The sequence below is a fragment of the Phragmites australis genome, chromosome 1 (genome assembly GCF_958298935.1).
Source record: "Phragmites australis chromosome 1, lpPhrAust1.1, whole genome shotgun sequence".
In the NCBI taxonomy this organism is placed as follows: domain Eukaryota; kingdom Viridiplantae; phylum Streptophyta; class Magnoliopsida; order Poales; family Poaceae; genus Phragmites; species Phragmites australis.
Window position 1 is genome coordinate 51,494,160 of NC_084921.1, and position 22,458 is coordinate 51,516,617.

Consider the following 22,458-nt stretch of genomic DNA (forward strand, 5'->3'; position numbering starts at 1 on the left):
CGCTGGTTTTGTGGTGTGATAACCTCGGTGCTACGTATCTAAGCGCTAATCCAGTTTTTTATGCACGTGCGAAGCATATCGAAGTGGATTTTCACTTTGTTAGAGAGAAGGTGGCATTGGGAGCTCTGGAAGTACGCTTCATCTCTTCAGTAGATCAAATCGCCGATGTCTTCACTAAACCAACCACCAAGCAGGTGCTGAAACGACTTCGATCCAATCTCAACCTAGTGGTTGTCGGTCGACATTGCGGGGGATGTCAAACAAGGAAGTTGTACATGTATATCTGGCAATATCTGACATCTCACGATATTATGAGATATTGATCTCAATCCGTTGAGATTCTTTCTATTGTAAAATTCCTTGTACTTCAATCCATTCTATACTATAAATTGAACATCAACCTTGTTGGTTGATTACGCCAAAACATTATCTCTGTCTGGCATAAACAGTGCCACACATGTTCCACGTTGAGGACCGCAAGCGGCTGAGATCTACTTGAAGGTGGAGGAGATGACCGAGAGGATCCGCGCAGATGGGTACGTGCCTGACACCGAATGGGCTGCAGGACGAGGAGCCGGAGGGGAGGGAGAGAGGGCTTTTGAACCACAGTGAGAGGCTCGCCGTGGCATTAGGGCTGCTCACCGTGCCAGACACTGCACCCATCCGCGTATTCAAGAACCTCCGAGTGTGCAGCGACTGCCACGCCGCAATCAAGATGGTCGCCAAGGTGTACGGCAGGGAGGTCATACTGAGAGATGCGAACTGCTTCCACCACATAGAGGATGGAGACTGTTCTTGTGGTGATTACTGGTAAGGATTCGGCAAAGTTGGCTCTGTTTGATTTTGGTACATTCAGAATAGGCATTTGAATGTTTATCGTGGAGTGAATCCGTGGTATGGGAAAATAGCTATTTCAGTTCAATGCGAACACATCGAGAAGAGATCAAATTCCCTCAGAAATTTGCTCTGAATTTCTGTTAGATTAAATTGCACCAAAGGTGCCAGTGATGTACAATGTGCTAGTATACTATCCGGATGGCACTTTCTACTAGAGAATCCTACCATTCTATTCGTCGATATCCTTTACAGCATCCTGAAAAACAGAAGGGGTCAGTCAGGATTAACTTCCAAACAGATAACTAAACCCTGGCAATTGCAAGTGTCACGAAGTTTTGCTATTGGGAGATATCAGAATTCAGAAGCATGCCGATATGTCATGCTTTTTTTGCAGGAATCCTCATTTGTGGATTGCCACTTAACAAAATGGGCATTACCTTCGCAAGCCTTGTTACATAAGCAGCAGCAATGGCTGTCAATAATAACCCTAACACCAGTGTCCATAGCTGGCCATTTCCTCCCAAACCAATTTCCGAGTCGTCTTGCTGTCAAAACAGGAAAGCAATGTCATTATTCCATTCAAGCCACTGATATTTTTGTCCAAAGGCCTTACAAACTAACATCTATGCAAATAGAAAAACCAAGAAAGATCATTTGGCCAGTGACAGTTGCATTTTCTCGTCAGTCCTCACCCAAAAAAAGGGGAACATTATATTAGGAATCAACAGAGCTATGTGAGACTCATCGTCAACAACATATTCTAATATTCTCATGAAATATTTGAACTGCTACGCCAAAGATGAGAACAATAACAGTAACAGCTAAGTAAATCGCAAAATTAAGGGATGTCTTGGGTTGGACTAAGGTACCGGCATTTGGATACGTGAACACCTTTACACCTCAAGTTTTCTTTCCTTAAAAACATCTTAAGAACTGTCATGCTGGACACTTTGATAGAAAGCAAAGATCATCAACGTATTGAGAGACACTCCCAGGTACATGGGACAGAAACAGCTCTACAGCTCTTATTAGCTAGTATCCTATATAGGAGAGCTCGTCCATATGGTAAGTAGGGGGAATCTTATTAGTAACTTGGAATAACACTACCTAACAGCTATCATAAGCTGAAAAGAACTTGATGGCGCAAAAGAAGTGGGTATTACAGAATAGATCCACTTATTTGGCAACGGAGGTTTTCCACTGAAGACGAACTAAAAGACTGATGGTATAAGAACTTACAATTATAGCTCGCCCAAATGCACCAGCACTTACATATGCCCATGATCCTGGAAGCATTCCCAACCAACTACATGTGAATGATAGAAAAAAAAATGAGTTAACAAGGCTTTTGAAGAAAACAAATCATAGTGTTGACATTATTCTTAACAAAATAAAGTTTCAACTGTAGTTCACCAGAAAGTGTAGTCTCTTAACAAGGTACCATATGAAATTTGCCATTCTTTTGGTCTCATAAATCACATAATTGGCAGAAATAACTATACCATGTCACATTAATCATGCAGAAGAAACTACGACCTTAACATGCCATTGAAACAGCCAATTTCTCACTAAATGCAGCTTGCTTTATGAAGTAGAAGGTTAGGACTACAAAGTAAAGTCTGTTATATACAGAGATAATTCCATAACAGAATCCAAGCAAGCAAAGAGAATAGAAACTAACCTGCCCAAGACATAAGGCAAGAAATTCACTGAAGTCAAACCATATAGGTAGTTTCCAAGGGAGAACGGTAACAGGGGACTCAAACGAAGCAGAGTAACAACCTTAAATCCATTTTCACCTATTGCTTTATCAATTGCTAGAAACTTCTTATTTCCTTCAACCAATTTAAGAATTCGCTCTCTGGCGAAGTATCTAGCAATAAGAAAGGCCACCGCTGCAGCTAGCTACAAAATCAACAAAGTTCAATAAGTAAGTGCAGCCTTGCACAGAATTAACAACAGAAGTACTATTGATGCAGAGTTACTTACTGTTCCACCAATTGAAACAACAATTGTACCAGTGACACTACCAAATAATAGACCAGCTGACATGGTTAAAGGTATTGCTGGAATCGCGAGAACCTGAAATAAAGATAAATCATATTATTAATATTCATAAGCTAAAGTTCCAACCCAGATGTTAAATTCATGTGGCAAAACTTTATCAACTTTATGTTATAAACTGCAGATGACTAGCTATTGCCATGGAAATGATCAAAAGCCGCTATAACAACACCATCGAGAACAAAGGCTGCTATCTTGAGAACATACCTCTAATCCTGCATATACAAGTATGAACAGAGCATATCCAGCAGGGCCATAGCCTGTCCATGTAAGGCAAGAGATCAGTATAGCCAAAAATCCAACTAGGGGACATGTACTACAGTTCCATGACAAGCAAACAAGAAGATGTGCAGATATGCAAATAGTCAGTTCTGCGATCCTTATTTTTCCATATATAACACAGTTAAAGCACATTGCACAGAAGGACCGAAATGATCAGGCAACGACTTCATATTATCATCACTACAAGGGATTTGTTATAAGGGTAAAGGTTGGTGGTAATCCTATCATTGTCACCACGATTCATAACCCAACTAAGCCCTCTACTTCTTTGAAACATGACATTAAAAACAAGCAAAAGCAAGCACTGGTATCTAATCACCAAGCAAGCCCTGGTCCACTGTCTTTGATCCAAGCCCAAACCACTAGTATCTAATCACCAAGCAAGCTCAAATGAGCACAAGGAAATACAAGCTGAAGGGCAGAGCTCGATTAGCCCATTACCATCAATGAACCCTGAGAACTGCGTGAGGAAGGAGTTGATCTGGTCCTTGTACACGTACCCGGCCGCCCCAAACCCCCCTACGACCCCAACCAGCAGCGCCCCGGCGAGCAGCGTCCCGGTGACTGCCCCCGCGCCACCGCCGCCCTCCTCCTCCTCCTCCTCCGCCTCCTCCTCGTCGTCGGCGGCCGGGCGGCGGTCCTTAGGGCTGCCGCTCCCGCCTCCGCCGAGGCGGAAGGGGACGTTGGGCGAGGCCTTGCGGAGCGTGGTCTTGTTGGGCTCCCGCAGCGAGGAGAGCGGCGGGTGGAACGCCCGCCGCCGCCGCCGCCGCCATGGCGAGGCCCCTGGCGGCGAGAAGTGGGAGGAGAGGACGGGGGAGGGGGAGAGCTGCGGCGAGAGGAGGTGCGGCTGCCTCATTGAAGGGGGTGTCAGAGGGTGGACCGGGCGGGTTCTTCTTTAATGCGTAGAGTGGTGTGAAGCCATTCGAGCGCGGAAGCGATAAGAGGAGGAACAGTAGGGGAGGGAGGCGCTGGAGAGGAGAGGAGAGGAGGGAGAAGGGCACGTGGTATTACGTGGAGCTGTGGAGGCACGGGTGGAATATATGGAAGCTGGGTGTAGATCTAATATATCAGTGTGACGATGTTTTGGTTCTTTCAAGGGTAACACAGAAGCTTCTGGTGCGAATGCAACGGCGTGGTCTGCAAAATTTTTCATTTTAGGTGTAAATATTGAAGGCTTTTTGGAACCTAGGAATTAAAAAAAGATTAATTTTTAGTGACTGAAAATAGGATTGGTTTCGATCAACCATCTGAGTCGTCTAAATCTGATCCAATATTCCACTTTTTTTCTTCTTCATTCAGTTGACCTCACTAATTAATCGATTTTTGAGCTCCCTCATCATCGCCCATCGGTTGTCCTCCGTCACTCATGGCTAGCGGAGGAGGACGACGCTATGGTGTTTGCTCGTTTAAACGAGGAGACGAGGCGGCAGCCACAAACCCTGTAAGAGACGTGTGGATGCATAAGAAGTTACCGTAATACCTCTATGTTTTCCTGCTAGGCCCCACAGTTTGGTGGGGTGTTTTGGGGAATCGGGTGGCATGATCAAGTCCAAGTGCTTTCCGTTCTATGAGCCCATTGATTTTTTCCACCGCTAATAAAGACCAATCTAAATATGAAATAAATAGATAGTTTTTTCATAGCTTTTTATAATATGTTTATTGGATTATGAAAATACAAGAAACTAATTTACTTAATTTTTTATAGATTGAGAAAAGCTCATTTTACTGTACTGCTCATTAAAGTTTTTTAAATTCATAATATATTTTTTTTTACAATTAACAATCTATAAACTTCTTTTCAAAATCCCTAGCTAAAACAAACGTACCTAAGAAATAGCTTTGCTTATTTTTCAGTCTGATCCACCGTCGTTGACTCGAACAGTTTCACAGTTCATCGACATGAGTAACATCAAAATGTCAATCTTTTGGCAAATCATCATTTTATTCCTATTCTATTGGGCCGACCTGCGTTGTGGGCCTAGCTCCGCGGGAAAGTTCATATGCACCAAAGCCCGGATGTTCTGGTACCCTACTAAAGCCCAGAGCAGAAGGCGTAGAGAACAACGAGACAACGGAATCTCAAAAAAAAAAAAAAAAACGAGTCAACGACTACATGCATCATGCAGCCGCGCCAGCTCATTTGAGTCACCTTCATGTGATCCACGGCTCCAAGCACGTGTGCGCGGGCTCCCACTCGCGGCAAAGACGAAGACCACCTCGCGCCGCAGCCTGGTCACCCAGCACCGCTGCCGGCCGCCGCGTCGCGGTGCACGGGGGTCGCCGCCCGGCTGCACCGGCGATGCCGCTGCCCGCTGCCACCGCTCGAGAATGTCGTCGACCAGTTAGCATAGAACAAATAGGCCGCACACTTGTGCCCGCAGCTCTAAATGCCGCAGTCTCGTGTGGTATGTAGTTCGTCTGCTGATTCTTTTTTTTTTTAGAGTTTCTGAAAGAAGCTCGACCGGAGCGCGTTCAGCTAGGACGATTCTGCCATGGCAGGGCAGGGATTGGGACCGGGAGGCTGGGAGCAACACACGGGACGAGAGGTCGCCAAACACTTGCTAGTTTTCTACGATACGAGTCACGACAGTTTTGAGTGCTCGATGATTAAACAAACGGCATGGGGTGATTTGTCGCCTCGCCAAACATACGCTGTGGTACTCCAGTGGGCTAGTGGTATGCTGTCCTGATTCCCGAGGAAATGCAGCGATGCTCCGATGCACATGCGGTGTAAGTTTGCAGCCTGTACTGGAAGCAGTACGCAGCCTACCCCTTGTGCGTCGCAACTTGCATGAGTTTTGTGTGGGGGTGTGTGTCCTGTCCAACACTTCTAGCACATGGTTTTCTTGAAGATTTAGCTGAGTTTGGGCAAAGATTGTGCAGAAAGAACTTATCTGCTGGACAAACTTGCGTCGTTGAAAAGCCTTTTTCACTATTATGCCAAAATCACTTGATTTCGCCACATTGAAGGACAGCTTTCCACAAGCTGGTCGCCATCATAAACAGCTGAATGATTCAAACGCCAAAAAAAGGAAGGGGGAAAAAAGCTAAACGAAACTAGGTTTGAACGGCATGTTGGCAACTGTGAAGTTTTAGCTCAGTGAAAAGGAAATTTTAGAGTCCCACAGTTTGAACGTTCATTTGCTTAGTTGCTTTGCTCCTCTCTGAGAGAGGGCGAGTTATTCCAAGAAATAGTCAATAAAAATACGCAGCACCACAAACGAATGATGCCCAATCCATCAAAAAACCTAGATCCCATATTACTACTACTAACAAAGGAGCCAAGAAGTCACAGAAGTACCCATATTACCCCAGCTTCAGGAATCCGATGATGTAATAGAACGAACACAAATGCCATGTCTAATCTAGAGAGAGAAAACACAAGCACACGAGATCAATATAGTTAATCTGTAGGAGCTGGACAAGAGAAAATGGCAAAAATAACAGGGACTGCATTGTCCAGCTGACTAATTCCAGAGAGAAGGGCTTTGGATTCCAGGCAATGAGCATCTAGATCATGCACAGCTCTATGCAGGGGAGGATAGCCATACAGAAACATTTAACTACACCAAACATCCACAGACCTATGCATAGTCAACAGGCACGTAAGACAGGTGAAGCGAACCAAGAAAAAAAATCCAAAGCAGCTCATGACAAAAACCTTTGTAAAGACAAGCTGTCAGTCAGGACCACAGCAACTCTTGGGGCCTTCGGCCATCTACATCTAGTAATCTCAACCGATAGTGCATCCAGGTGAAAGTGAAACACCAAACTGAAGGCGAAAAACGATTTGAGTTTAACCTCAATTAGTATGACTAAATTTGGTCAAACATTGTTACTATCTTGGTATCTTCACCGTTCAACTGTTAGTTTAAACAATGAAGAAAAGGCTGTACAGAAATGGAAGGGAGATGCCTTGGTGGTGGTCCTTTGTCCCTACTCAGAATACACTATTAAATTTCCCCCGAGCAATTTATATCCGACAGCCCCTTCTTCACAGACCTTCAATTCGAGGCCAAGAAGCAAATATAATATACTCGCATAGCTGTCGCAGAGAGGAACAGCTAAGGAATAGATGACACAGCAGAGGCCCATTCCAGCCTATTCCATGGTGTAACTTATTAGCTAAGATATTATGAGTTGTGGAGTAGCAAAACCGACCAAAAGTGAATTCCAACTCAGCCTTTCCCAGCCAATGCCAGGGCACAGCTCCTCAGCCATTGCAAGATCTAGCTACTTGCTACTTTGATAAATGGAATTAAGGTACTGAGCTAATGATGAGTAAAACTACTTGAAAACTTTACAAAAACCTTTTGATTGCCACAAAACTGTTATCATTAAGGTAGTAAGAGGAGGAGGAGAAAGAAGAAAAGAGAGAACATAGTAGACGGGCAAAAGGCACAGGTGGATACTTCTTAGTATCTAGGAACTTCCTTCAGAGGGAGCATGGGCATTGCAGCGCTTGGCGAAGAGCCTGAGGGTGATCCAATATGGACACCACTGCGAGAAGAGAAGCCGATTTCATCCCCACCATCCTGCTGGAGCTGATCTTCCCTGATCATTGTACGGAAGGATATGGAGCCCCGCTTCGTTGAAGTGTCAGAATTCCGCTCGATTTCTCGGAAACTCTGGTTCGCTACAAGTGACGCACCTTCATAGTAGTAATCATCATAAGGCACCATCTCTGCTATTTCCCTGTGGCCTATATCTCGGAGGGCCAGTGAATCAGCTACTGGGTAGTAAACCAGCAAGAGTATCCCAACAGTCGTGCAGGATAGCATCATCAAGAATGACAGGAAGATAATGCCCTCAAAGGCAACATCTCCCGGCTTGGGCAGGACTGAAAATCCAAGAAGAAGAACCCTGATAGGAAGAAAGCAGAGCACTGACAACATCAGCAAGGAAACCCTCCTCCGCAGTGCCTTGTTGATGACCAAGGACAGCACCCGAGATCCAACATAAGATACATAGCTCATCAGGATAGCATCTACAAGTCCCAGAAAAATGGTGCCAAACAACGGGTAAGTGCAAACGCTGGTATCTCCAACTGGCATGGACGTCCGTATGAAGTATTTAGCAATTTTCCTCCTCCCAAGTTCACTGTTCTCATCTGTAACAAACCTGGGCCCAAGAAACACTAGAAGCGCCTGCACAAAGAACACTGGAATGCAGAAAACCAACATGTAGGCTATGGTCTTCCAATTCCATCTTTGGTTCAAAGTGCCCAGCTCCCTCTTCTGTAACGAGCCATGGAGAAGGAAAGCAAATGCAAAGAAGATGCCTGGCTCTGCAAACCCTAGATTGGAAAGTATGTACACGTCACATATGTTCCTCTGCCATGCTAAGCTGGAGAACAACTTTTTCTTCAAGAAGCTCAATCTCACTATCTCCCCTACTCCCCACCAAATGGTGATCAGAATCAGGGCAATGCGAGTCACCCAGGGGCCGTTAAAGTAACCAAGCGGAAGGAAGGAGGACCCTCTCTGAATCTGACACCTGAAGTGGACCGACTGGAAAATGCAGAAGAGGCCCAGAGCAGCGAACAGCGCAAACAGTGCAATTGTCACCACACCGAATGCATCGGCAGCTACTCTGGTCAGGGGCATCACCCGAAGCACAGCTGCCACGCATGCTCTCCGCGCGCATTGACAGCACAATGGCCCACAAATACCATATATTCAGCTGCCTTCTAAGTCTCAACGATGGGCAGCTTCCACAGCACTGCAATCGTCAAGTAACTGCATAAGATTGATTGGAACAACAAGGCAAATTTGGTAAAGAGCACATGCTACCCCCTAAAAAAGCTATTTTCCATCACTATCTCATACCTTAATCATACAAATTTATTCTATTTGATTTTAATATATCCTAAACCTCTGGCGCTCATAAAAAGATAAATCAATCAGTAACTAAGTGCGCAGTTAATACAGTACTGAAATGCCGTAACTTGGTCAGCTAAATTAGCAGGCTCATAGCATAGGACATCTAAGTTGGTGACGAATTACTTGAATCAGCTAACTAAAAGTTTACCATTCCTGCACTAAAACACAGCAATTTTTACCTACTAAACACTTCAGAAATAGCAAGAATAGCACTTCTTAGTTCTTAACTACCAGTAAGCAACATATTTGCTCGTTCCGCCCAGCTAAACAGCTCAAACCAAACCATTTAACCACCGACGTAAGAACTAAGATAAAAAAAAGTTGCCTAAAAAGGTTCGGAAAAATTGGCTCAAGCTCTAAGCAAATCACCTCAGCGAAGACCGGAGAGCGGCGGGGACCGCCGCCAGGGCCCTCCCGGCGGCGGAAGCTGAGGCAGCCGAGAAACACCACCGAATCCGGCGATTCTGAGGTCGAACGGGCGGTGGCGGCGAGGCGGGGTGGGATCCGGCGGCGACGGTGGTGGCGAGGAATGGTAGCCCTAGCGGCGGAGGTGGGGAGGCGATCGAGTGGGGAATGGGGGAGGAGAGAGAAAGAGAGAGAGAGACAGGGAGAGGAGAGAGAGCGAAGAAGAGAGGAGGGGGGGGGGGGTGGAAGACAGGCTGTCTCCAGTTGTCTTGCGGCTCGGTGATCGCCGAGCCTCCAGCCTCGGTCGTCCCCACCCGAGCCTACGTGGAGCGGAGCAAATTGATGCGTGCACCACTCCATTCCACCAGGTTTCATGGTTCTTCTCTTGCGCCAATGCTTAAGTTCCACATTAAATAGTAGAATTGTGAGATGATGAAGAAGAGATGAGATTATTTTTTGTTGATAGATTTGGTTGGTAATTAGAGACAGAGTCAGGATTGGATGATAGAGGGCCGAAGAGACACAAATTTAAACCGGTTTTAGAAGAACAAATTGTAGGTGTTGAGATGAACTCATTTTCCATGATCAACTTAAAATATATTAATTCTTGTTCATATACAAACTCACTCAAAATAGTAAATCAATGATATTTCATCATCTATTCAACGTTATAATATTGTATTTGCCATGGATCTACCATAAAAATTGTTAAAAATCTCTATAGCTGGAAATAACTAGAGCATCAATAAGAGAGAGTAATTGAACATGAATCATGACCATTAAAGACAAATGTTTTAAACCTAGTAAAGTTTAGCTAGAAAAAACACTTTTTCATATGTATTCACAATTACCATAGGTAGTAAATTTGTATTAAGAAAGATATATAATACTTAAACATATATAATAGATAAAATGAGTTTATATGATAGTGAACTTTTAAGTATTTTAGCAATATGGTGTTCGGCAGAAAACATGAGGTTTGTGTTGGTTCTAAAAACATTAATAGTAGGTTTAATTCCACGATAAAAGAGTTGTTAAAAAAAAGTATAATAGTATGACTTAGAAATTGAGCGTATAGATCAAGTAGCAGACAACCAAAGTTTACATACCTATATAATGTATAACAACATCATTTCATTGATTGATTATATGTGTTAGGTTAATTATTTATTTATTTTGACGAAAATAAATATGATTTTCACGTTAGTAATGCGTGCAAGGTGATTAGGGATACTGGGTTGTGGCGATTGAGCGGCAAGGTGACAGGGCAGATGCAACATTACCACTAATTGAATAGTGGAAACTGTCAAGGGAATGTGACTTGTCGTGTAGCATGTGATGGTGTTAGGATCTAATGACGTCCATGATGAGAATACACTCTGATGAGAGGGGATCATTAAATAATGAAGGATTTGCTAAAATTACGGTATATCTTAAAAATATATCAATATGGTACACGTGTCTTTTATCCTGTAATGATAGGTTTATTAACCGTTATGAGATAAATAAGATATGTACCGATATTTCAGACAATTCATCATGTCACATACAGAAATCATCTCTGGATTAGGAATAAGTCCTCTAAATATTCAAAAGTAATACAATTCAGGAAGATTCACTCAGAAACTCCGAGTACGATACCTTTTCTCGACCCAGCTATATAAGGAGGGGAGGGTTATGTCCAAGGGGAGAGGGAGAAAAGAAAGATAACCAAGATAGCAGACATGCAATATGAACTAAGTCTAGTCAGATAGAAACAAAAGCAACATATTGAGATTCACAGGAGATTTGAGTCATAAATAGATGCATCCGATAATAACTTTTAGCATTTAAAATATGAGAAAATTCGCTGATATCCTTAGGCTTAGATCCAAACACACCCTATTGTAATTGTCTTCTTCTAAAATTAATCAAGGCAAAACAAAGCATATGGCTATTATCTAAAAGGATGACTGAACCTGTATTTTTTTGGAAAAAGAAGTTTTATTAACTTTCATCGTTACATCAAGTTGATATAACTGCACAAGAGTCCACCTTCGGTCTCTGTATTACTGAGATACGCATAGCCTCTAAAAAAGGAACCATAAAGTTACATGAGTCTCAAAAATAAAAATGGCTAACAAGAAGGAAACACATCTCCTCGGCTGAAGTTATTATGCTCAAGCTTAGATATGGAGTTTAGTCTATCATCCAAACTAGGTAAAAAGCTTCTTGGTCACCCGCTCCAGGCATGTACATGCAGTAGTAACCATATGTCGATGCTCATGGACATATGCTTGTGCTGGTGTAGTACAAACCACGAATGGAGTCAATGTATACGTGTTAAAATAACCTGCAAAGGAGAAATATAATTCCTTTTGCTAAAGATAATGTCATTCCTACATAGCCATATAGACCAGCAAAAAGTGGTTGTCGCCGCTAGTATATAGCCTTTTAAGTTTTTACTAGGATCTCAAAGCCAATTTTCAAGCATGTTTTGAACACTTCACGGTTGGTAAAGATTTGATGTACTTAGACTATTAGCCATACAGAACATGCAAAACACAATAAAAAAGAGATGCTTAATTATCTCACGTTTGTGACAAAAACAACACTTCTGATCTTTTGGCCATTGCCTTTTTCTTACGTTGTCTTTTGTTAATAGAACTCTTTTTTTAGATGTCAAATAATTTTTTTATTTTTAACGATACCTTTAATTTTCAGATTTTACTATTCTGGATTGGTTCATCAACTTGCACCAGAGTCCTGTACAGAGAATTGATTGTGGATTTTCTAGATTGTTTAAAGACCATTTAAACTCATCCTGGTCCCTAAACAGAGTGATATTGGTGAGACGAGCCATCAAAACATTCCATTCTACTAATTTCGGGCCAATCAAGTCTCGTCTGAATGAAATATTTATGGGAAATGACTCCATCACATTAGCTACTATGTCATATTTATTTCACACTATATTTTATAATGAAGGAAATTAGAGTCTCAATGGTGAATTACCTAACCAGGTATCCTGCAAAAATCTAATTTTGGATCTGTCCTTTAGGTTAAAAGTAACATATTGAAATATGATACTTTTCATTTTCATTAGTCCGATCTAGAAATGAGAGTCACATGACTTTCCTTCAACTTGCGAAAGAGTTTTTATCCCCATGTATTTGTTTTGAAGTAATTCTTGCCTAGTCACATCCTCAATTAGTATCTTGTACTACTACTTACATAGGAGAGAGGTATTTTTTATGTCGATATCTTTTTTCCTAAACCACCTATGTATTTTTAGGTTTACAAAGGACATTTCATTTCGTCAGACAATATTTCTTTTTTTTACTATTATTTTACCAATAGAATCTTGATCAAAAGAAATCGATCTTTTTTAGCACTCAGTGTGTGATTTGAAAGAATGACGTCATATATGTGGGTAGACTACTAAGAATTAAGTTTAGAAGTATCAATATGCCACTCATAGATAAATACTTGGCCTTCTCTTTGATGCACTCAGTTGATGACCAAGCATCTCTACTTTAAATAAATATTTATATAATCAGCTTTAACGATTGTCGACAAATGCATAATAGGAGGAAGAATGTATTTGTGAAGAAGAATAAGAGTCGGCTCTGCCTTGGTTGTTGGATTGGCCCATCCACCGGACATAGAATATTTAAGTTGAAAGGGGATAATATGTTTCATATTGTTTAATGTGAATTACTTTATCCAACAATTAATTGCTTATTTCAATCCATGTCAAGTAACATTGCAAGTCAAAATCTTATCTTAAATGCCACCATTGTATGATACCATGAGCTCCATTAAATTTGCAAAATCATATTGTTAGAAAATATACCTACCTGCTGATAGATGTTTTTATAAAAAGTCCCTAGCAAGCGTTGTGTTAAAAAATGTCATATGTTCCATTTTCTTTTATTGCCCATTGTCGAGGTTCCCTAAGAAGAGCGACAATACAAATGCAAGATTTTTCTTTTTACCATAGTTGCTAGTGCCAGAGGTAGAGTTGGATACTCTGAATAAGGGCACAACTAGAAAAAAAATGTTGAGTTTCACAATTTAGCCCCATATCCGGCTGGAAGGTGAAACGTGGGAGCTTACACTATATGTTCAAGTTTACAAATGCGTTTTACCTTTGAAAATCGCTCAGCGGCGGTAACCGCGGTAACCACACAATAGGTGAAATTCGGTAGAAACCAATCGAATTTCATCGAATTTTTAAATTTTATTTGAATTTTCAATTTAAGTTTAATCAGTAACGGCTCGGTTTATAAATACAATTTAGACTGAATAATCCGATAACCACGATAATCAAACGATTACCGACGATATTTCAAACTCAGTATAAGCCTCTGCTAGTGCACTTTTAAAACTAAAAACACTCCCTCACATGAAACGTCTCTCGGTAGTCGGTAGCATTCCTGGCTCACGCGTGGACCCACAACTGTGACGTGGCAAGTAAAGGAGAAATGACTTGAGGGGTCCAGCATATCAGATAGTTGTCCACACCACTTTTTTGTTTAGCGATTTGTAGTCTCGGTGAAGAACTGAGCGGGTTAATTTAATTTGTGCAAACATTATCCCACAACATGCGACGTTGTCTGTTAGAATTCACATATGTTGTATTTAACAGGTGTATTTGCTTCACAATGAATGAAATACGTGCATTACATGTTCTTGAAATATTTGCCTCACAACAAGGTGCGCAATCCGCTTACATGTGAGTCTATAATTACTGCACGTTTGGACTAAAACCCCTAACAAAATTCGTAAAAAGATACTGCTAGAAATACTTGAGGCAACCGGTATGTGGTTGCAAACATTGATAATGTACTAGCTACGGTTTTTTAGTGACTGATTAGACGTAAGGTCAAACACAATGCACCGCTGTACTTCAGTCCGTCAAGCTGTTGTTTGTTATGTTTGCTCTTGCTGTGCTCTATGTCTAGTTATTTCGTTAGGTTCTTAGTCCACTTTGTTTCGTGATTTTTAGTTGTTTTTTCTTATTTAATCGAGCACTTTAGCCTGTGGGTCTTTCTTCTGTTAATACGGGCCATGTATCACACAGCCCTGGATCTCCGCCGACGGGGCCAGCGCGGGAGGACGGCGGACGGAGGGGAGGATCCACGGGCAGGCAAGCAAAGCACCGGTGCCGCCGGTACACGGCCCCTTTTTTTTCTCATTTTTCTTTCACAGCCTTGCGAGCCAAAGGTTAATCATCGGTGGCTTTCGCTTTTGGCGAGATGGATCGCGCTGCCGACGCGGCGAGGAGCATCGCAGGATGCGGGGGCTGCTCTGCCCGTCTGCCGGCCGTGCGGTCCTGGCGGCGACCCCAACCTCGTACCGCCGGCACGCGGCGTGCCTGCTGCGCTCAGATCTGCTCGCATCTTTTTCTGATCGGAACGGAACGCACTCGTCACTCATCTCTGCCTGCCTCTGCCCCGGCCCCTCCGTCTGTCTCAGTGGCCAGTGTCAGTGACCGCAGGGGATCGTGCCATGCCGGCGCTTGGAATCGGATGTCGTAGGTACATGCGGCTGTACGCGACCAGTAATGCTACCGTCTTTACACGAAACGCCGTCTGGAACACGCAAACACGGGAGGGTAGGGGGAAATCCAACTCCCCGGCGTATCTTGATAGTCCTGATACCAGTGTCTATTTGTCAGAGTTTCCAAGCAGTTTTTAGCTTTCTAAATGAAATTCGTAAGAGTGATTTTTTAAAATAAACTAAAAATTATGAAATAAAAAAATAGCTTTCTCTGATCACTTTTCGCAGAGAATCACTTTCTTCATATATTTTATTTTAAATAATCACTTTCAGCCATAAAATCATTTCTTTCAGAAAACCACTCCCCGTAGAAAATTTAAATCATAAAAAACTCTACCAAATAGATCCTCATTCTTAGGTAGATATATATTCGTATATCCTTAGTATAATTTTTGTGTTTAGCGGGAGTTCTGTTCTTGCCAAATGTGAAGGCATACGGGGCGATTAGCACATTTGGCAGAAAAAAAAAGAGGACTTTCATTGCTACCGACATACCATAGATGTTCACAAATTTTGGGCCGAACTTACTTTAGCTAAACAACAACTTATTTTCGGGTATTTACACTGTTCTAATTGGACGACGAAGCTAAGCAATGGTGGATATGATACACGTGACTACATGCGCTAGACTACACTTGGAGCTTCTCTGCGAGGAAGAGAAGGGCGAACGGAGGGGCACTGAGATTTACAAATACGCCGTACAAGAGAAGTGAATTACGCTGTAGATGCTTTTAGATGCGTGTACGACAACGGCACAACGTTTCTCAGATCCATCATACTCTCCACACCACTGGATTGAAGGCTCCCCAGTCTCCACTGCATCAATGGCATTGTGGTACTGAAGCCCTGCATTGGATGGGCGAGATGACTTCAGTAAGACTGTAAAAAGCGCATATTTGACAAGATTGCAGCGAGGCATCATAAGATGGCTTTTCAATGTTCATGATCAGTAGCATACTTTGGCTTTCTTCCAACGATCGATGGGTTACTGGCATTTGGTTTGCTCATCATTCGTGATGGCCGACGTGGCGGTGGTGGCGGTGGCTGTAAGAATGAGTAAGGCAAAAGGTCAAGTCTGATTTGAAAACATAAGGCTACATTTCGTGCGCCAACAAATGAGAATCTTTGGTGTGCATGAGGTATGAATGGGTTATGTGCGTCCTGATTTGTACCCTCTTAAAAAAAACAATTGAGTATCTTTGAATTCTGGTAGAAGTCATAATATGAGTACTGTGCTGTAAAAGAAAGTCATACGTTTGGAGCCCTCGCCTTTACGTTTCTAGTCTTCAAAGGCGTTATTTTCTTTGATGTGGATGCTCGAGATTGCATTGTTACTTGAATGCCCTACACAAAGGTTCACAACAGTCGTTAGCAAGTCCAATTTAACTGTTGATGCAAGATTTACATTACATTCACAAACTCATTTCAGTTATAACTGTTTCCAGAAGGATTATTTGAGAAGATTTGCTGGTGGTATGTGGTAGTTTCCGACATGATAAAGAATCCTTGGAAGTCAGATCTAGGTTGACCTGGAGCCTAGACTAAGTAAAGTCCAGACCACACTGTTGGGCGCATCAGTATAGCCTGATGATCAGACATAAATTTTTGCTGCGGTTACTGGAAACGAATTTACAATTGGACTGATGGGATTTATCAACAGAGGACACAAATTAGCCTCTGGATTCAAACATAGTTCACTGTATTACCAGACACTAGTTACTGAAAATAAATAACAACTCGTATAAACATTTACATGACCAATGTAAAAACTCTGTTAAAACTGCTAATTTTGTCAAAACTCACATGCATAAAAAAGAGGCAAGCATCATAAAGAAGTCATGAGCAAATTACCTCTTTCTTTTTTGGCCTGGCAAAGGTTTCTACTGCTGGCTCTCCAACACTAGAACTGAAAAGTTTCCTTGGAGAAAGGTTAACAGAGCTACAAAACAAGAAGTTATTGTCAGGAAATATGGCGAAGACAGTTTCTACAATCATGTTTTAGAAGCATTGTAAGACGTTCCAACTTTAATTTAGATTAGCACCTTGATTTCTGTTTGCCAGACACTTGCAAGTCCATTCTTTTTGACCTAGTAGAGTGACTATCCAATGCTGAAGGACCCTTCGGTCTGTTGTTATTGCTGTTCATTTAAGCAGGGAAAGAAACAATGCAATCAAAATCCCAGACACAAAACCAATATTTTCAAGAATCTGTCAATATGTTTGCAGGAGTAACCTTTTTGTTTCCAGCTTGCTACTTCTAGCAGCATTTGGAGTGACAGCATTTTTCAGATTGCCCTGCATGAACAAGCAAAATGTTTCGCTGCCATTAAACTTTCCCCTGTTAATCGAACATGTATGTAAGCATTAATCCAAATGAGGATGCTATTGAACTAGCTACCGCCTCAAAGAAAAGATGCTACAAACTACAATTGTCACATGAGATGCTTCAGTTACAGTTGCCAAGAAAGGGGACTGGAGCATACCACTGTGGTTGTTTCGCCCCTTGGATGAGCCACAGTTGCTCTTGCCTTGCTAGGCGTCTTCACATCCGTTCTCAGAACACTATCCCTGGTAATAGTGCGTCGTTCTCCTGTAGAGGGCCAACGTATAGTGGAAATATCAGCATGCTGCACTGCACTCTCTCTTTTGACGAGGTGTCTTTCAGAAGTAGAAGGCCGGCGTGGTGTGATGACATTGGCTTGCTTCTGTGCACTATCTCGGGTGACTGGGAGTCTTTCAGAAGTGGAAGGTCGTCGCAGGGAGGAAACATCAGCAGGCTTCTTTGAATTCTCCCTGGTGATGGGGTGCCTCTCTCCAGTAGAGGGCTGTTGAGCAGATGCTGAGAAAGGTCTTCTGAGACCTGTAACCTTGCTACTTTCTGCAGTGCTAGCCATCTTCCGGGGTGCTGCATTCGGCCTATGCAAAGGACGAACGCTGTCCGGCTTAGTCTTCCGGTTCATACTTGTACTGGGCTTCACTGAACCAGACCTCTGAAATGATTCATGTAAAACGTGTTACTTCTTTTACCAAACAATTCATGTTCTTGGGCATATAAAAACAAACCATACACTCATCCAGCTAGTTGAATACAATTCAGTGAGTACAGAAACAATTAGAAAAGTTGAGAAAGCATGCCAAATCAAAGAAGCACTAATGCACTCGTCTTGCTAGTATGTAATGTCAGAAGGTGACAGTGTAGTAGATAGCAGCAAGTTTTCTATAAAATAAAAGAATACTGGACCAAAGTTTATGCTATTACCTCACTAGCAAATGTGTAATCCAGGGCACTTTTTGAAAGGGTTTTGATAGATTTCGGTATGATCTTTGGAGTGTGTCTAAGCCTGGAATCTTTCTCAACAAGTCTTCTAGGAATCCTTGAAGCTTCATATGCTGTTATAGTATCATCATGACCAGAACAGGCATTCTGCTGCCCCACATCCATTTTGCTGGTAGAATTATCATTACGAACAGTTTCTCGAACATCCTGGTTGGTTTTCTGCAGAACTCCAGCTGACGAAGAAAGATTAGATGAGGAAAATTCTGTATTGAAGTTCTCATTTCCTTGGTCATCATAGCACTGCAATCCATGCTCTGAGGTGGTTTCATGTGGAGCTTCTTCCACATAATCATCAACAGCTGTTCCGCATCCAGTGGGAGTTTCAAGATCAACAGCCTGCTCATCTTCTGCTGTCTGGCTAGAATCACTGCCATCACCACTGTATTCCAAAGTAAGTTCAGTTTGCTGGTTTTGCTGCTGTGAAGCCTTTAGTTCCCTGATCCTCTTGTAGTACTCTTCAAAATAAGCCTTCTTCTGAGCGACTAGACCATTGAATTTTCCAAATTCTTCATTGCGTCTGTCATTAGTAAATACGGACCACTTCTCCCACGATAGTGACTCCAACTCAAATCTTCCAAAGGATATGGAACCATGATCAAGTGTCTGGGATACAGATAATCCCTGAGGAAAGTAAATAATTGCAACAGAAAGGGGGGTGGGGGGGTGAGACTACTAGCTTCCAGTGATGCTTGCCAAGAACAAAATTGTACTGGTTCTCCTTTTTAGATGTGCTAATTTCACATAGTATAAATAAATTGAACAAAGCTAATTGATTCAAATGCATCAGAAAACTTACTTGAGAACCATCCCGTTCAGTTGATTCTCCTTGTGACCATGCAAAATAAGTTTGATTGACTTCCATCGCTATCATGTACTGCCTCCCTAATTCATCATAGTTGGGTGAACTCCGTTGGCAAACCCTGCAAATGTTTGCAGAAACGTTTAAATACAAGCTTAACAGTATATCTGAGATTTGGTCTAAAATGCTAACAACTGAAAAGGAAGTTTGAAAAATATTGTTTTGGTGCGTCTTTACTACAAGTAAAAGATTGTAGTTTAAGATTTAAGAACACATTAGTAAGTTTACAAACAGAAGTCACGATGAAGGAACACAAGTCCTCATTTGCACAACACCACACCTGAGAAGCAAAAACTCCAAACTAAACCACAGCTGAAGGCTGAAAGTGGTAAAGAGCGCACAATTCTAGAACAGCGGCTTGGAATAAAGAATTATTTATCACTAGAAACTAACAACATGATAAATTCATGGAGTCAATTCTACTTGAAGCATCATCAAGCCCTCGGTACCCGTTTCAACACCTATCCTTTCCTTTCGAGTCAAGTTTCCATACACATAAAATTCCAACCTTACACGCTACAATTGAATCCCTAAGCCTGAAACCATATACAGCCGGCAACACCAACCTTCTTCTCAACAACCCATTACCCATATTATGGTGTTACTCGTTCACATGGCAGTAACTCAAACCAGTTGCAGCCCAAAGGATAACAATATGTAGAACTAAGTAAAAAGAATTATCAAGAACTCTAAAAGCAATTGCAATAAACAAAGGAATGAAAAAAATCCTGTAATCCCAAGAATCAGCTATGTGAAATGGAGGTTCTCGGAAATACAGGATTTAGCACACAACTGCATCAACAAAACGTCAGAACTTGGCAATGTTTGGTGTACCAGAACAAAATCAAGAATAGCGATCGGCTTGGAGCAAGGAAAAAAGAATAATCCTCGCAAATCCTGGTCTACACAACTGTGCAAGGACGCCGAATTCAGGACGTGTTCAACCAAGCATAGCTGCATCAGTGACACTAAACGGAGCAGAAAAGGGAGAGGGAGAAAATAATAGGAAAGAGAAGGGGAAAAAAGAGGCGAAACTGGCGATAATCATCATAAGCCGGCAGATCCTCAAAAAAAAACATGAAAGTGAGATTAATTTACCATAGAAAAGAAAAGGAAAGGCAAGAAAAGTGAGGCCACCGAGCAGTTACACAGCGGAAAAGGTAGAAACTGAGAAAAGGAAGCACTTTTGAAGAGTAGCAAACTATGCGCCCCAAAACAAACTTTCCGTCAGACAAAAGCTGAATCGAACCTCCAACATCTACAGTGCATAATTTAACATCTTCCCGCATCAACAGTCAAGCGAACCGGTTAACCGTGTACAGAGTCATTCACCCACAAGACTCTACAAAATTAAAAGTTCGCAGCGTCAGAACAAGAGAAGAAAAACCAAACACCTCGGCGAAGAAAAAGAGGCGAAAGTTACGCATCACTGATCCAAAACTTAATGGAGTGTTTGGACGAGGGGTACTGCATGGAAAAGTTTTGGGACATGGTTCAAATTTGAACTAGATCTCAAAACTTTCCAACGAAACACTTCCAATCCAAACATGGTACGCGGAAGGAGACCAAGAAATGTTCATTGAGTACCAAAATGCGGCAAAACTGCTCTGCATTGCAGAATTCCGCACCAGCTACCAAACACACGCACAGCTCGGCTCCCAGAATCTCATCCTCATCACAAAACCACCCGCCAATATTCCCGCCAGCACCGCGCCGCTCCGCCCAGAAGCAACGAGCAGAATTCTCCATTACCTGACACCCCGAGCCGCGCTTCATGGGATCCCGCGAGGCGCGAGCTGCCGCCCCCGGCTACGGACCAGACAAGGCCGCGAGAAGCTCGCTCGGTCGCTGTTCAGCGCTGCCTCCACCGCTGCGGTGTAGTCCGGCCACAGGAGGGGAAAGAACAGGACAACGCAGGTAGGTAGGTAGGTGCGTGCGCCAAGGCCAAGGGGCTCTTGAATTCTGGGCGTGTTCAGCGCTGCCGCCACCGCTGCGGTGCAGTCCGGCCACGCGGCCGTGTAATTACCACGGCGATTCCTTGCGTGCTAGCGAGAGGGAGGCTACTTCACCAGCGAGAGTGAAGCGTAATAGTAGCAACGCTTGGCGCGTGTGTCTGCCAGTGGGCCCGCGTGGGAGGTGGCTTGCTTTACGTGCGTTGTTAAGATAATGTAATTACAACGAGAACCCCGGCTTGGTCGTATGGTTAGACCATCCAACCATATTCCGGTCATTTCGTTTTTGATTTTTTTCTTATTTTTATTTCTTTTATTTTCTCTCATCTTCAACAATTTTCTTTCGAGAGGAATCGTAAAGGGAAGAAGAGAATCTCGTTCTGAAGAAAATGATCTTAGGAATCTTATCGTGAAGGGAACCGTAAAAGTAAACCGTTAGAGCGTTGAAGGGAACGAGAATTCCTTCACGATGGGAATCTCGCCCGCGAAGAAAAACCAGAAATGGCCTTAGCGAAGGTGATATAGTACACTTTACCCATTAGAGATTAAATTTTAAATTTGTTTTTATTTTATATAAGTATATTTTTTTATTAATAGATGATGTATATGTTGATAATAAGATGTTTACGGTAACTTCATCAATATTTAAGTTTTGTATTTTTATTTTTTATAGATGTTATATGAGTGTATACATATACTGATATAATTATGTGTATATGTCTGTAAGTTGTAGAATGTTTTAAAAAAAGATAGTGTGATTACAACTTGCAACATCTGCACCAACAAGCATTTTACATGTCTCACTTATTGGGAAAAAAATACTATTGACAATCAGATAGAGAACACCTTAGGAAAAAAATATCATCTTATATAACCTAACATGGTTTACGAAAACATCACATCAAGCATTGAAGTTCGTACAAAAATTTCCCCTTTCCAACGTAACAAATGTATGGCACACATCTCAATGCTATGTTAACAGAATCATAGTTTATTTGCTAACATATTATTTGGTGAGGTAGTTAATCATAGAGACGTCCTTGTCTCTTGTACTCCTACATGAATGATGGGCAGTAAACCTATAGACGAGGACGCTGAAGGCTACCACTAGCATTTTGGTTAAGGTGATAGTACTCCATCTCTGGATTCTCTTCTAGCTAACTTGTTGAACAATCCTGCAAGCACGTGAGGCAGGTTGGTAGAGGACAAGACTAAGGTTCTGTTTGAATAGATTTTTTTTTTTAAAAGATAGAAGTTATTTAAGAGTTGGTTTTGGACTGATTTTTTTATGAATTT

At 42.2% G+C, this 22,458-nt stretch overlaps 3 protein-coding genes across 9 annotated transcripts; all 3 read right to left on the bottom strand.

The window, feature by feature from the left end:
- Positions 1 to 938: 938 nt before the first annotated feature.
- On the bottom strand, positions 939 to 4,178 carry LOC133926074 (uncharacterized). The gene is made up of 7 exons (XM_062371821.1): positions 3,625 to 4,178; positions 3,109 to 3,161; positions 2,827 to 2,919; positions 2,519 to 2,742; positions 2,077 to 2,143; positions 1,275 to 1,382; positions 939 to 1,093 (listed from the first exon to the last, which is right to left on the bottom strand). Exons 1-7 carry the CDS (start codon positions 4,037 to 4,039, stop codon positions 1,067 to 1,069), a joined length of 987 nt encoding a protein of 328 aa, XP_062227805.1. The 5' UTR covers positions 4,040 to 4,178; the 3' UTR covers positions 939 to 1,066.
- A 3,304-nt stretch (positions 4,179 to 7,482) lies between these two features.
- LOC133926081 (uncharacterized) lies at positions 7,483 to 9,704 on the bottom strand. Its single transcript, XM_062371831.1, has 2 exons — positions 9,435 to 9,704; positions 7,483 to 8,904 (listed from the first exon to the last, which is right to left on the bottom strand). Exon 2 carries the CDS (start codon positions 8,787 to 8,789, stop codon positions 7,599 to 7,601), a length of 1,191 nt encoding a protein of 396 aa, XP_062227815.1. The 5' UTR covers positions 8,790 to 8,904; positions 9,435 to 9,704; the 3' UTR covers positions 7,483 to 7,598.
- A 5,770-nt stretch (positions 9,705 to 15,474) lies between these two features.
- Positions 15,475 to 21,260, bottom strand: LOC133926087 (protein WVD2-like 7). Of its 7 annotated transcripts, none has more exons than XM_062371883.1 (10): positions 20,963 to 21,260; positions 19,148 to 19,271; positions 18,274 to 18,922; positions 17,498 to 18,004; positions 17,248 to 17,309; positions 17,057 to 17,152; positions 16,866 to 16,953; positions 16,269 to 16,358; positions 15,973 to 16,058; positions 15,475 to 15,860 (listed from the first exon to the last, which is right to left on the bottom strand). In XM_062371883.1, exons 2-10 carry the CDS (start codon positions 19,156 to 19,158, stop codon positions 15,836 to 15,838), a joined length of 1,614 nt encoding a protein of 537 aa, XP_062227867.1. In that variant the 5' UTR covers positions 19,159 to 19,271; positions 20,963 to 21,260; the 3' UTR covers positions 15,475 to 15,835. The 7 variants fall into 7 exon arrangements, with proteins under 7 accessions (XP_062227867.1, XP_062227852.1, XP_062227839.1 ...); XM_062371868.1 differs by having other exon boundaries at positions 18,274 to 18,972; XM_062371855.1 differs by lacking the exon at positions 20,963 to 21,260 and adding an exon at positions 20,309 to 20,552 and having other exon boundaries at positions 18,274 to 18,954.
- Between the last annotated feature and the right edge of the window lie 1,198 nt (positions 21,261 to 22,458).